The sequence below is a fragment of the Corvus cornix genome, chromosome 20 (genome assembly GCF_000738735.6).
Source record: "Corvus cornix cornix isolate S_Up_H32 chromosome 20, ASM73873v5, whole genome shotgun sequence".
Taxonomy (NCBI): Eukaryota; Metazoa; Chordata; class Aves; order Passeriformes; family Corvidae; genus Corvus; species Corvus cornix.
This window is the reverse complement of record NC_046349.1, coordinates 7,492,844-7,506,724: the sequence shown is the minus strand read 5'-3', so window position 1 is coordinate 7,506,724 and position 13,881 is coordinate 7,492,844. Positions and strand designations below refer to the sequence as shown.

Below are 13,881 nucleotides of genomic sequence, written 5' to 3'. Positions count from 1 at the left end.
GGCCACTGCCATGTGTGACTCATACCCAGGCCAGTGGCAACGTGCCTGTGCAGGCCATGTTGGAGGCTGCACACCAGCTCCGTGTGGCCCTGACCTTTGGCAAGGTCAGGAGGGCCAGTGAGCTGTGACCGTAGCTGCCCCATGGTCCCCCCTGCTCTCGGCAGTGTCCCTGTGCAGAGACGAATCCCACGGCCGGGGGCTGCGGTGACGCCACACTGGAACATTGCTGCCCCTGTGGCACCGCCCAGGCTGCGGGCGGTGCTGGGGGCTCTCCCGTGGGTGCAGCCTGCAGACTTGGGGGTCACTGTGGCATGGGCAACCCCTGCACTTCTCCCTCCCTCGGGGACAGCCCGGTCCCCAGCAGCGCCGGGGCAGCAGGAGGGGCTGGCAGTACCCGGGGATGCTCTGGGCTCCTCTTGTTGCCGTGGCAACAGCTGCGGCGAGACTGGGGGCGGGGGTCTGGGTGTGATGCAAGTGGCGCGTGACCTCGTGGCCCCCCCTGGGCCCTCCTGTGGGTCTGGATTAGTACCCCCGGTCCCCTCCCCCTCCGCTTATTACCCTCGGTCCCCTCCCCCTGGCTGAACGGAGTCGGGGGCGGTGCCGGGATTGCCCACACACACACACACGGGTGGGGCCAGGGGCTGCATATGCACAGGCACATACGTGCACATACGTGCACATGCTCACACTGCTCCCAGGGACGCCCAGTCCACACCGACTGATGAGGGAGAACCTCCCCAGTGTGGGAGAGCCCATAGGAACTGGGGTTCAGGGTGGGAAGTGACATGTTAGGGATGCTGGCCATTGGGAATCCCACATCTCCCTGGGGACCTCACATAGCCCTGGGAACCCCAAATTCCCCTGAGAGGAGTGAGGCAGCACAGAAAGAGCCGGAGCCGTGGGGAGCAGACCAACACACTTTATTCCATAATCACAACAGTCAGGATAATTGTTCGCCGAGGTTCCACAGAGCAAGGGCCAGCAGTGTCACACCCCCGAGACGGGCCCAGATGGGGTCGTCACTGCCCCTCGGCTAAAATCCTGTTTCTCCACGGTAACAGACACAGGGACCCTTCACTAACACAACACTACAAAGGTGACCCCGAGCGCTGGCACCCGTCTGCAGGCTGCGCCGGGGCCCCGCCAGCTCCGGGGACCCCCGGCCCGCTCGGCCGCCACCAGGGCAGCTGCTTCCTGAGAGAGGTTTGGTTTATTTTTATTATTTATTATTACTATTATTATTATTATTCGCTTTGTCTGGAGTGATGACGGGATGTCGCACGCGCACGCACACACGCTCGCACACGCATGCCAGCCAGCACCAGGCAGCGGGGGCGCAGCGGGAGGGGGCCGCACGCTCGGGGGGTCTCTAAGCACTACAACCACACGGCACAGAAAATCCACCACTGTCCACGACGGTTCTCCCTGACAAACACACCCGGCGAGACTCGAGGAGGGGGACAGGGGTGGGGACAGGGACAAAGCGGATGATGTTGTGCTTGCGGCCAGGGCAGGGGACCCCGGCGCTGGCTCCAGTTCTGGCACTGACCCAGAACCTGCTCCTGAGGAAATATTTCGCCTGACAGTCTGTGGAGGGATCACCCTGGCTCAAGGGTGATGCACAGCACATAGGGGACCACTGGGACCCATGTCCTCCCTAGGAATGGAAGCTGAGCCCTGAGCTCCAGGGTCAGCAAAGCACACATGTGATGCGAGACCCTCAGTGTGGCTTCAGGCCTTGCTGGTACCTGGGGGCTTTGGCTTCCCCATGGACAGGGATGGAGGGCAGGTGACCGTCAGCCTCGTTGCCCTCCCTGAAAACCCCTGGCCACAGCACGGGGTGGCTGTGCACCCCAAGAAGGCACCGAGGTGCTGGGTGAGATCTATGTGTGTCAGAGAGCTCTGGGGCCGCTGGATCCCACGGGAACCCCAAACCCGGCTCACACATGGGAGGGGGCTTCAGATGCTCCTGGCGCGGGGCTGCCCAGGGGGTGGGAAGGCAGAGTCCCCCCGAGGCGGCGGTGAGGCGGGAGCAGGCTGCCAGAACCACGGCTGTCCCGGCGTTTATTTGGCTTTTCCACCTTTTGGGGGCGGGACTGGATCCGGTGGGGGATGGCCGGGGAGGGAGGGGACGCAGAGAAGAGGACGCGCTCTATCCAGGGAACACGTGTCTGATGCGTGATGCCCGCCTGGCTCCGCAGGCTGGCACCCGCACGGGGGTACCGAAACACCGTGGCTAATGCCAACACACACGCACAGCTACCGCTACACACCGACACATCTACACTGCTGATGGTTGACCATCGCGGGGGGCCTCGAGAGGCCCCCAGGGACTGGGCTGGGGGACATCAAGCATCCCTGCAAAGGGCCTGGGGACACACCTCTCCCTGTACTGCAGTGCCTATCCCCATGGCTGAGCCAGGGCCACCAGCAGCAGGGCCAGACACCTACTCGGAGGCAACCTCAGGGGATGCCAGGACATGAGAGAGGGATGTCCTTCCCCTGGTCATGGCTCAGTCCAGCCTGACAGCAAGGGGCAGGCACGGGGTAGCCTGTGACTGGGGGAACTGTCAGCCCCAAAACAGGGAGGCAGAGTCCCAGGCAGCAGGTGCTCCGCTGCCGCCAGCACCCCACTGGCCGGGAAGGTTCTGAGGGGCCCCCACAAACACAGAGCCCCTGGGGAATCGGGGTCATGGGGGACTGCAAGGGCTGCTTCAAGCAGCAATTGCCACCGAGCCCAGTACAGCTCCTACAGACGCTGCCAGCCCCAGCCATGACCACGTCCCCAGGGACGTGTGGGGTCCCCACCCAGCACAGCTGTACCAGAGCGCAGCCCCTGCCCCCCAACCACAGCCTGCGGCAGCTGCCGAGCCAGCACTGCAGCCACGTGCTCCCGGCAGTGGGAGGAGGCGGCTGTTGCAGGCAGGAGCCATTAGGAAAAGCAAAGAAAATCCCAGCTGGAGGAGCCGCTGCAGCAGCATCTTCCCTGCCAGCATGTTCCTGCTCTTGGCGGGGCCGGCAGCAGAGCCCAGAGTGGTGCTGTGTGGAGGAGCTCTGCGTCAGAGCATCACCCACACCCCACACGCCCACCAGCACTGGCTGCAGCTGCTCTTGGACCAGTTTGTGTGGTTGCTTAAGGCAGATTTTCCACAGCTGGCCTTCCCTGCCACCCTGCCCTTCCATGCTGCTCCCTGCCATCCCGGCAGCACGACACGCCACGGCCGGGCACAGTGAGACCTGGCTCCACTGGCCAAGGTCAGCCAACGCAGAGCAGGTCCTGCACAGGCACAGGCTCCTAGGTTAAAATGAGGGCTGGCTGCTCAGGGAAGGGCTCGTCCCCATACAATTTTGGGGTGACTCCGGACACGGGCTCCCTCCGTGGCACAGCTTTCCCTGCACAACTGCCTGGCAAAAGAAACAACACAGCCTCCCGCGCCCACGTGCTCGTCACGTGTGTGCAACTTCACTCTTCCCAAAGCGAGTGGCGGGGAGCACATGCCACAGGGAAGGAGACACTGCTGTGGGACTCTGAACCCCCCAAGCCAGGGACCCCTCACAAAATAGGGAGTTGGGAAGGGACAGTTTGGCATGGCTCGGCATCCCTCCCCAAGGGTTGCAGAGAGGAAGAGGAGAAAATTGAAGCCATGCGTTCAATGCAGTCAAAAACCAAACGGAATCAGCCATTCTCCAAGGGATGGGGAAGGTGGGGTGAGCACCAAGAGCTGGGGTGGCATGGATGCTCCTGCTTCCTGGAGAGCGGGAGGGCACACGGTGCTGGCAGAGATGGGAGCGGCCAGGAGCAGCCATGGCTGTCAGCGCCGGGGCCATGGGGGGAAGCGGCCGGGTGTGACAATGAAAACCCGATGAGATGCATTTCATGGGCAAATAACCGCGGCGGGCAGCCATGCGTCCTGCGGGCACGAGGCGACAGTCGGACAGACAGATGGATGAAGAATGGGTGCGTGCCAGGGGCGGGGGAGCAGGGGCTCTGCCTTCCAGCAGCTTCAAGGCAAAATACCTGATTCCTGCATGTAAACAGCTGGTTTCGGTTTGTTTGTTTTTTTCCTGGGTTGTTTTTTGATATGACCTGATTGTGGGTGAAAATAAAATTGAGCGTTACCTGCAGAGCGTGGGACTCAGTAGGTAAAGACCAAGTCCGAGATGCTGGACATGAGCCAGTCCCCTGCTATCATCTCCGTCACCTCGGGCGTGCAATAGTCCGGGAACTCGAAGTGCGAGGAGCCTCCCCGCGGGAAGAGGTCGTGGTCCTTGTCGAAGACGGACCAGTCCAGGGCACCACAGGTGGCGCTGGCAGACGCCCGCCCGGGCATGATCCCCAGCAGCTCTTCCTCCAGCTCCTCGTCGGAGGAGCTGAAGGAAGAGGGAGGGGACCCAGCCGACATGGGAGAGGGGGACCCGCTCTCTGGGGACCTCCCTGGCTCCGGGCAGGGTGTGGTAGGGCTCAGGGGTGCAGGGGGCTCCTGGGGGCTGTGCTCCCCGTCGGGTGCCGGGTGCCAGGCAGCCGTGCCAGGCACCACAGGGCTGTCCTCAGCGGGCACCTCTGGTGCGGGCTCCTGCGGGGGTGTCGGGGCCGGTGGGCAGCTTGGCGGGCTGCCTGCGGCTGGCTGAGACACGGCCCAACACGGAGGGTTTGATCTTCACTGGGAGCCGCGGACGGGCTGCTCCGGTGCCCACCTTGCCCTTTTTCCGAGGCCGGTACTTGTAGTCGGGGTAGTCAGCCATGTGCTTGAGGCGCAGGCGCTCGGCCTCCCTGACAAAGGGGATCTTCTCGGAGTCGTGGAGGAGCTGCCAGCGTCGGCCCAGGCGCTTGGAGATCTCGGCGTTGTGCATGTCGGGCCACTGGTCCATGATCTTGCGGCGCTCGTGCTGGGACCACACCATGAAGGCGTTCATAGGCCGCTTGATGTGCCCGCTCGGCGTCTTGCACCAGGCGGGCTCGGTGTCACGGGCGGGCAGTGGAGCGCAGGACTCCCGCCGAGCCTCCGCGCCCCGGCCCCGCGGGCCGCGCTGCACCATCCCGGAGCCGGGTACCCCGCCGCCGCCTCCGCCTCTTCCTCCTCCCCTCCCGCCGCCGCCTCCCTGCCCGCCGCTACGCGCCGCGCCGCGCCGCCCCCATTGTGCGGAGCGGGCGGCGGCGGGGCGGGGCGCAGGCGGCCGCGACGGGGCCCGGGGGCGCACGGCGGGGCCGGCTCCGCCGGGGCGGCGGCCGCGGCAGTGCTCCGGAGGGGCCCCGGGACGGCCCGGTGGTCTCCGGCTCGGAGACGCTCTGCAGCGGTCCTGTCCCGGAATGCTCTGCACCGGTCCGAGGATGCTTCGGAATGCTCTGTAGCACCTCGAGGGTGCTCGGTACCGGTCTGAGGATGCTCCGGGATGCTCTGTACCGTCTCGGAGATGCTCCGCACCAACCCGGGGATGTTCGGCGCTGACTCGAGGATGTTCCGGGATGTTCTGTACCGGCTCGGGGATGCTCCGCACTGCCCGGGGATGCTGCACGCCGCGAGGGCTCCGCCCCGGGGTTGCTCCGCTCCCCGCCGCCCCGGTGATGCCTCCCCGGTCAAATCGGCAGATGCTTCGGTCGGGAACGGCGTGGGGTGGCTGCGGCGGGTCCGGGTGCGGGCCGGGGGTGCGCGGGGGCGGTGCGGGCAGCCCGGGAGCCGCACGCCCCCCGGCGCCGCTCTTATAGCCGCGGCCGCCCCGCCCCCGCCGCCCCGGTAAACACCGCCGCGCCGGGTCTGTCAATGGGGCCCCGCCCCCCGCCGCCCATTGGCCGCGGCGCGGGGGGGCAGATCCCGCTCAGCCAATGGGCGCCCGCCGAGAGGGGTTGCTGGAGAGAATGGCAGGGTGGCACACCCCGGTACCCCCGGTACCCCCGGTACCCCCGGTACCCGGCACGCCCCGCTACCCCTGCTCTCCCCGGTACTCCCACTACCCCCCCAGTAGACACGGCACGCCCCGCTACCCCGGCACGCCGATGCCCCCCATACCGATGCAACTCGGCAGCCCCCAGTACCCCCACCTGGACAGCACAGAACCCCCGGTGACACCCGGTACCTTCAGACAAGCATCCCGGTACGCCGGTACCTCTCTGTGCCCTCAGGTACCGAGGATGCTCCAGCTCCTGCCAGTAATCCGCTGCTCCCCCGGTCTAGGCACCCCGATGCCCCCGGTGACCCTGACACCCGCACCCTCGGGAGCACCTACACCCCTCGCGGGAGCCTTTGCACGGGTGTGACCGGCCGGGACACCGAGTATTACCCCGGAATGCTGCGCTTGACCCCTGCCCTGCAGGCCCGCCGGGCTCCCGGGACACCCACTGTTCCCGGTCGCCTCGCCAGAGCCGTGGCCCGAACAGTCCCCGGGCCGCCCACTAGGGCCTGCACCGCTCGGCGACACGCCATGTGGGAACACCGACGCCTTCGTGGACGTGTCCCCGCCACCCATGTCAGCGGCGTCTCCCTGGGATCGGCCCCCGGCGGAGACGGGAGCGCGGGGCGGGGGACGCGCTGCCCACGAGGCGGACACGCGGCTCCCCGGTGCCACGAGTGGGGCCACGCCCCCCGGCCGGGTCCCGCCCCCTCCGCAGGGCGGCACCAATGGGGCGGCGGCGGCGGCGCTGTTGCCCTGGAGACCGCGGGCTGCCCGCCGGGGGCCGCGCCCATTGGCTGTCGCCGCCGCGCGCGGGCCCGCCGGGGGCCGCGCCCATTGGCTGCGCCGCCGCCGCCAGTTGCTGTGGTGACAGGGGAGCGCGCGGAGCCGCGCCCGACCCGACCGGGCACCACGGGCTGTCGCCGTCCTGCGCTCTAAGCGGGAACTGCGGCCTGTCCCGCCCCTGCCGGCTGCCCCGACATTGCGGCCAGCCGGGACACCGGGGTCTGCCCCGCTGCCCGCCCTCCCCCCGGCCCGGCCCACAGCCCCGGGCGCTCCCCACGCCGTCCCGAAGCCCCGCCGCGCGGGTAACACCACACAGTCCTCCAGCGCGGCTTTGCACCGGGCCCGCGAGCGGCGCCTCCCCGAGCCGTTCCCGCTCGGTATAGCCGGAGGTCATGGCCGGCACCGGTCACCCGCATGGCCCTGGCACGGGGCAGCTGCTCGGCCTCTCCCACACACCTCCGGTCTTCGCTGCCACTCCGCCGGCAGGACCGGGTGGGTGTGCATTAGCACGGAACGCCCGTGGCGTCGAGCAGCTCTGCGGGGCCGGAGGCGGCTGCCCATCCCCGTTGATCCCGTGCACCGGGGGCGCCTCTTCCCAGGCTCCCCGGGACGGCCGTTCCTCTGCTCCCTCCCGGCCCCGGCCGCCCCGCAAGCAGCCGAGTCCCAGCCCCACGGGGCCAGTCCCGCCGGGCTGCTCGGGCTGCCGCAGCTTCTTCCAGTCCCGGGAACCCAGACCCCGCCCGGTGGATCCGGTGCCGGGGCGGAGCCGGCAGGGGGCGTCCCTTCCGCCCGTTCCCGTGAGCGTGGGCCCCGCCCGGTCCCCGAGCCCGCCCGCTGTCGCCGTGGGGACCGGCTCAGGTTTCGGGGGGTACGGGGCATCCCCAGGAGCCTTAGCGAAGAGGGGTTCCCGAGGGGCCATGGGGTCTGGGGGTCCCCGGGGGGCAGAGGATGATGAGGATCAATGGGATGTAGGGCTGTCCCAGGAGGCACAGTGGCTGCCAAAGGGACAAAAGAGCCAGCTGGGAGGGGTTCTCCATAGATCGGCAGCAGTATCACCCCTGCAACAGCCCACTAAATCCATTCCTTCATACTGTCCCTGGCTCCAGCTGGCTGCTGGAGCACCGCTCTGCTTCCCAGAGCCAGTCCTGTGTGGAGTGGCACCAGGCACGGTGACAGATTCCTCCGTGCTGCCAGTGCAAGCAGCAGTGCCTGAGGGTAAGGTCAGGGTTGGTGCAAGGGGACATTTCCCAGCTCTGAGGAATGAGCAGTAACTGGATTTCTCCCTGTGCAGAGGATGAAGGCAGTGGTGCAGATCTGCTGTCAGAACTGGCTGGACACAGTGAGGGCAGAACTCCAGGACATAGAAAAAACAATGGAAAATAATCTGGGAAGCTAGTTGCTCACATCACTGTGAAATGAGTCTGTACAGTCATGTTACCTTTGCTTTCCATCCTCGGTTAAAGACACTGTGTTGATCTTACAAATGTCAAACAATTCCATTCCTGAGAATCAATCCCATTTGCTCTGTGGGGATGATCTTCCCATCAGCCTGCCGGGGGGGGAGAGCCCTGTAACACACAGCAACCTGTGCTCAGGGGGGCCTGCTCATGGGGTCATTCCTTCCTGGCATGTCCCAGCTCCTGCCCCCCGGGTGCACACAGGGATTATTTTTTCATGAAAATATCACCCTGTTGGGCAGCCGCTCACCCAGCAGAGCAGCAGTGGTGTGGGTGTCAAGGGGGACTGGATCTCCTGCACCCGGGTCTGGGTTTTAGCTGGAAGACAGGTATGGCTGTAGCTATGGAGGCACGAGCTGAAGGAGGAGGAAAGCCTGGAACATGTCAGGAGGGAGGAGGCGAGTGGCTGTGTGATAGATTAGTGGAACTTATTTTTTTTCTGTTTAAAAAAATTATGAAAAAGGGGAATTAATTAGCCTCAGCAGCTGGTGGGGCTGGGGTTACTGAGGGTGGATGGGAGGAGAGTTAAAAATAGCAGGAAGGCCCAAGTGGAAAGTTTCTGTAACATCACAAGTCAGGCATTTGGTGCTTACCCGCCCTGACAAGCGGGAGCCTGTGCCAGAGCCCTCTCCACCATCCTCAGCCCTTTCCCACTGACCTCCCTGCAACTTTTCACACGACATCACCAGCCCTTCATTTTGCTAATTAACTCTTTGCTTCCAGACACTGGATTTGCATCTTGAAAGAGCAAAATCAGCCACAAATTGCTCAGCCTGGGAACGTGAGGGTGCAGAGGAGCACAGTGCTCATGCTGGCCCTCCCTGGGTCCCTGCATGTCGCTGGCAGCGTGTGGAGCCCAGAGGGGCTGTAACCCCCCCTGTATCCATTCCCATCTGCATTTCAGCTTCCCCTCCTTAAAAATCCTCCTGCTCCCAGGGGCTCTGGGTGGATTTCACCAGTAGGTCTGAGCCCTATGCTGGGACACTCTGGATACACAGTTTGTCCTTGGCAGAGACGGAGATGGATGAGGCAGCTCTGAGCAAGCCCAGCTTGCCGCGCTTGTCCCCACTGCGAGAAAGCAGATGTACCTCGCTGCTCCAACAGGCTTTCTCTGCTTCTGTTTGTCTTTCAGGACTGACAATGAGAGTGGCTGAATTCATTCCTTTTCCCTCTCAGAGCCCCAGGAGTTGTGTCTGGCTCTGCTGCTCTGGGAAGGCTGGCAAGAGCTGAGCCTGCCATACAGAGGGTGGTCTGAGGGTGGTGGAGGAGGGCTTGGGCTGGAACCGATTTTGATGGTTGGCAGAGCGGTCAGTGACTGTAGCAGACCACAAGGCGTGAGAAAATACTGCTGGGTTGCCTGGGGGTCAGGTTTGGCTCTTTTTTACACTAAACAGGAGCTGGGCACTACCCTCACCTGGTTTTAAAGTGTTTCCCTGCTCCTCCAGCTGCTTGCATGGTCCTGGGTCCCAGAACAAGCATCTGGGCTGTCCCCACTGAGAGCCAGTGCAGGACCCTGGGGACATAGAGAGGGTGGCAAGGCTGACACAAGGCAGGCTTCCCTCCACCCACCTTGTGCCCCCTGAGGACAGGACTGCCAGGCAGGGAACGGGACACCTCTGAGCGCAATCTGAGCAGTCACCCTGCTCCTGCTTCTGCTCCTCCTCATACCGAAACAGCCAAAGCACAGCAGCTTATTCCCACTCTGTGCTTTGCCCCTCCTAACTCTCTCCTCTCTCAGGTGCATGCTGGGTACTGAGGTGGTCCTCAGCATTCCCACCAAGGAGGTGTCCCTCGTCTCATGCCAGCCCCTTGCCCAGAGCCTGGAGCAGCCAGGCTTGAATGAGGTGCCGAGCTGACTCCATTGCCTTCAGCCCTTCTTCCCCCTAGTCCTGCTCAGCACCTTGGGCATTTGCTGATGTGGTTTCATGGCACAATAAAAGTGTTGCTGTCATTCCTGCCCTCCCCATCGCTGTGCTCTGATCATGAAGGATGTCCTGGGACCAGACCTGGTGCCATGAGGCTCTGCAGTATATCCCAGTGTGGGCTGAACTGGTGACCCAGTGTAGGGTCAGATCAGTGCCTGCACTGGGACAGTTTGGGACCGTTTGGGACAGTGCTGCCAGTGCCTGGGATAAACAGACAGGTTCAAATAAAACCAGCTCCTGCTACTGCCGGTGCCAGGAGAGCCGCAGCCTTGTGTTCCACCACTGCATCTTGGAGACGGAGCTGCACAGCCGGGCTCCGGGCTTCTAGGTCCTGAAAAAGTGCATCCTCTCCTGGGCAGGGCAGGACCAGACCAGGCTCGGCTCGCTCCTTACTTGGTGGAACCGGGCCTGGGGTGGCGAGACCACGGCCAGGAACGGGGGTAATCCTGCTCCACACAGGACCGCAGAGTGGTGGAGCCCCCACCCGCGGCAGCGCATCCCGCAGCATCCCGATGTAACCGCTGCTCCCCATGACCGAGGGTACGCGTCCCGGGGGAATCCGCCGTTCCCCGGCACCTCGGGGACCTCGGGGACCGGGACAGGGCGGCTGGGCCGGGCCGAGGCCGGTGCGGGCGGGGGTGTGTCCGGCGGGGGAGGGATCGGAGCGGCGAGGGGCTCCACCTCCCGGGGCTTAAAGCCCGGGGCAGACGGCGGTGCGGGTGTCTCGGAAAAGTTGTGCCCGAGTTGCTGTCGACTCAGAGCGGGAGCGGCCACAGGAGCGGCAGCGGCGCGGTCGGGGGCTGCCGGGTGCGGGTGCCCTTCGGGGCGACACCCACTGCCACCCCACAGGCCCCCTGCCATTGGAGCCGGTGATGACCCTGAACACGCAGCCCGGGAGCAGGAGCCCGCTGCGGCGGAGGGCCAGCACCCCGCTGTCGCGGCCGGGTGGCTCTGGGGCCGCTTCGCGAGGTGAACCCTGTCACCCCCAGCTCGGCCACACGGCCTCCGAGCCGGGCGGCAGGGCCCCCCGCGGCAGCTGGTCCCCGACTCCTCGGGCTCCCCAAGCCTCAGGGAGCCTCGGTATCGAGTGGTGCTGCTGGGTGACCCCGGCGTGGGGAAGACCAGCCTGGTCAATCTCTTCGCCGGCGTCCAAGAGAGGGACCTGCTGGACCAGCACGGAGGTGGGTTTCTGATGGGGGGGATCTGCTGCAGGGTGGCCCCATGATGGGACAAACCCACGGGCGAGACGGAGAGAAGCCCGGGACCCGGCTGTCTGGGAAGTGCGGCATTGACCGGGCTTTCCTGATGTCCCGCAGGGGCCGCATACGAGCGCAGGCTGACCGTGGATGGCGAGGAGACCACACTGCTGGTGCTGGACACCTGGGAGCCAGAGCAGCGGGTACGGCGGGGCTGGGTGTTAGAGGGAGCTGGGTGAGCCAGGATGTGCCATGGGGACATTGTATGAGCACAGACGCTGTCTTGGGGCCTCTGAGCACTTTGAAGGGCAACCTGGGGCTCCCCTCTCCACTGTGGAGCAGGGGATACACACTGGACAGGACAGGCTGGGGTCACATCTCTGCCCAGCTCTGTGCCCACCCTCCCCGGGCATGGGAGGCTGCTTGCCTTGTCCTCGCTGGTGTGGGTGCTGATATGATAACCCATTTCAAAATGCATGGAAATGGTTTGGGATGGGGCTGAAGGATCTAACTGGGTAAATTCACGAGTCGGTATCGCCAGCCAGAACACATGCTTTAACAGACCAAACGGTGCCCCCAAGAGCCTGGCATGAGGCATTCCTCATGCCCAGCACATGAGGTGTCTCCTGGACAGAAATAACAGTGCTGCTGTTACTGGCTCCCTCCAAGTGCCTCCCTCCTTCCCTTCATGCCAGGGCCCTGCATTCCTGTAGGTGCCACCAGGCAGTGAGTCCCCGGGAGTGGGGATGGAGTCAATGCTGTGGACAGGGGTGCAGCACCCACATGGACTGAGGGTGTGTTTGGCACGTACCTGCACTGCCCAGAGATGCCCCAGCATTGTAATACCCCGACAATGCCCCCTTTTTTTCTGCTATGGCTTATTCCCACCCTGCCCAGCAGTGCTGGATCACGCGGGGTGCAGCACCCACCACACTGTCCCAGGGCATTCCCAGGGGATTCAGCTCCACCTACCCACATCAAGCTGAACTCACAGCCCCAGTTTGTTGTTGATAGAGAGGAAAACTCCCAAACACTCCCCTCAAAATCCAAAACTTTTAATCTGCATTTAATTAATAGGGTCATGCATCTGTTCCCCACAATGTGGGGGCTGGTGGGGTGCGCTGACAGTGCCAGGGTGCTCTGCTGTCCCCTGGAAGTGGTCACGGCCACAGATTGGTGACATCTCGTTCCCCATGTGGTGACAGGGTGAGAAGAGCCAGCGCTGCAGCCACTGCCTGCAGGTGGGGAATGCCTACATCATCGTTTACTCTGTCACTGACCGGGACAGCTTTGAGAGCGCCTCAGAGCTGCGCATCCAACTGCGCCGCGCACGCCAGGCCGAGGACATCCCCATCATCCTGGTGGGGAACAAAACCGACCTGGTGCGGTGCCGTGAGGTGTCCGAAGAAGGTGAGTAGGGGGTGAAGGTTCTGGCTAGTGGAGACCTCCTGAGGGGGCTCGTGCCCAGCTGCTTCCCCCACATCTCTCCCCTCGTCCCTGGATGTGCAGCTGCTGTCATGCACGTGGCAGTGCCTGTCCCACAGTACTCGGGGTTGCCGGCAGGGCCCTGCCAACTCCCTGCCCTTCCCTTGCAGAGGGCCAGGCCTGCGCTGCTGTCTTTGACTGCAAGTTCATCGAGACGTCGGCAGCTCTGCAGCACAACGTGGCTGAGCTCTTCGACGGGGTGGTGCGGCAGATCCGCCTGCGCCAAGGGGGCAAAAAGTCCCATCCACACCCCACGCCTGGCCAGAAGCACAAGGAGAGCCTCACCAGCAGAGCCCGGCATTTCCTCGACAGGCTGGTGGCCAGGAACAGCAGCAAAGTGGCCCTCAAAGTCCGATCCAAATCCTGCCATGACCTGTCTGTGCTCTGAGAGCCGCAGTCCCGTCCCTCCACACAGGCTGGCTGGGACTCTGCTCTCTGCCAGCAGCATGGCCGGGGGCTCTGCAGAGAGCTCAGCCAGGGCCGCAGTGATGCTGAGGATGTGGAGCTGTTTTCACCAGTGCTGAGGGATGCGAAGGTGCTCTGGATCCAGCCACTCCCCTCCAGGAGAGGGGATAAGTGGGACCAGGTCTATGGAGTGGAGGATGGGACAGGTACCTGCACTTGGGGTGGTGAGATTTTGGATAACTGCTGCTCCTGCGGAGCTGGAGGTGAGGGGTGGCTGTGCCCCAGAGCAGGGCTGGAGGTTACCAGGAGTGTGGCAGGTCCTGCTCGCAGTGCCATCCTTTGCAGGGCAGCAGGGACTGGCAAGGGCGTTGTGGCAGTGTCCACCTTGGACAGCCTGGACCCTGGCTGGGGAGAGGGGGCAGGGGAGCACCAGAGGCATCACCTGGCACCCGGACCCTGCTGTGCCAGAGCTTTGTCTCCCTGGCACCAGTGTTTCTGTGCTCTCTCTGTATTGGTGTGATGGGGAAACCCTTGATCTGCAGAATAAACCGCATCAGGGAGCTGCTGTTCTCTGCTGGGTCCCTGCCCTGGGGAGCCACATCCCAGAGCCACATGGTCAGATTGAAGCCCCATTCCTTGCCTGTGGCCAGGGCTGAGGATCTGCTTCCTGCTCTAGCCAGGCCTTGGCTGGGTCCTTCTCCATGAGATGGAATATCTTGGGGCAGGGAGAGCCTCTGCCCA

The 13,881-nt window shown here is 64.2% G+C and overlaps 2 protein-coding genes across 2 annotated transcripts; one reads left to right on the top strand and one right to left on the bottom strand.

The window, feature by feature from the left end:
* Positions 1–903: 903 nt before the first annotated feature.
* SOX12 (SRY-box transcription factor 12) lies at positions 904–5,076 on the bottom strand. The gene is given in 2 exon segments (XM_039563489.1): positions 904–4,601; positions 4,603–5,076. Coding segments are annotated over 2 exon segments (900 nt in total). The 5' UTR covers positions 5,038–5,076; the 3' UTR covers positions 904–4,136.
* A 5,674-nt stretch (positions 5,077–10,750) lies between these two features.
* On the top strand, positions 10,751–13,700 carry REM1 (RRAD and GEM like GTPase 1). The gene is given in 5 exon segments (XM_020583945.2): positions 10,751–11,095; positions 11,098–11,235; positions 11,371–11,453; positions 12,456–12,660; positions 12,846–13,700. Coding segments are annotated over 5 exon segments (873 nt in total). The 5' UTR covers positions 10,751–10,926; the 3' UTR covers positions 13,124–13,700.
* The last annotated feature ends 181 nt before the right edge of the window (positions 13,701–13,881 follow it).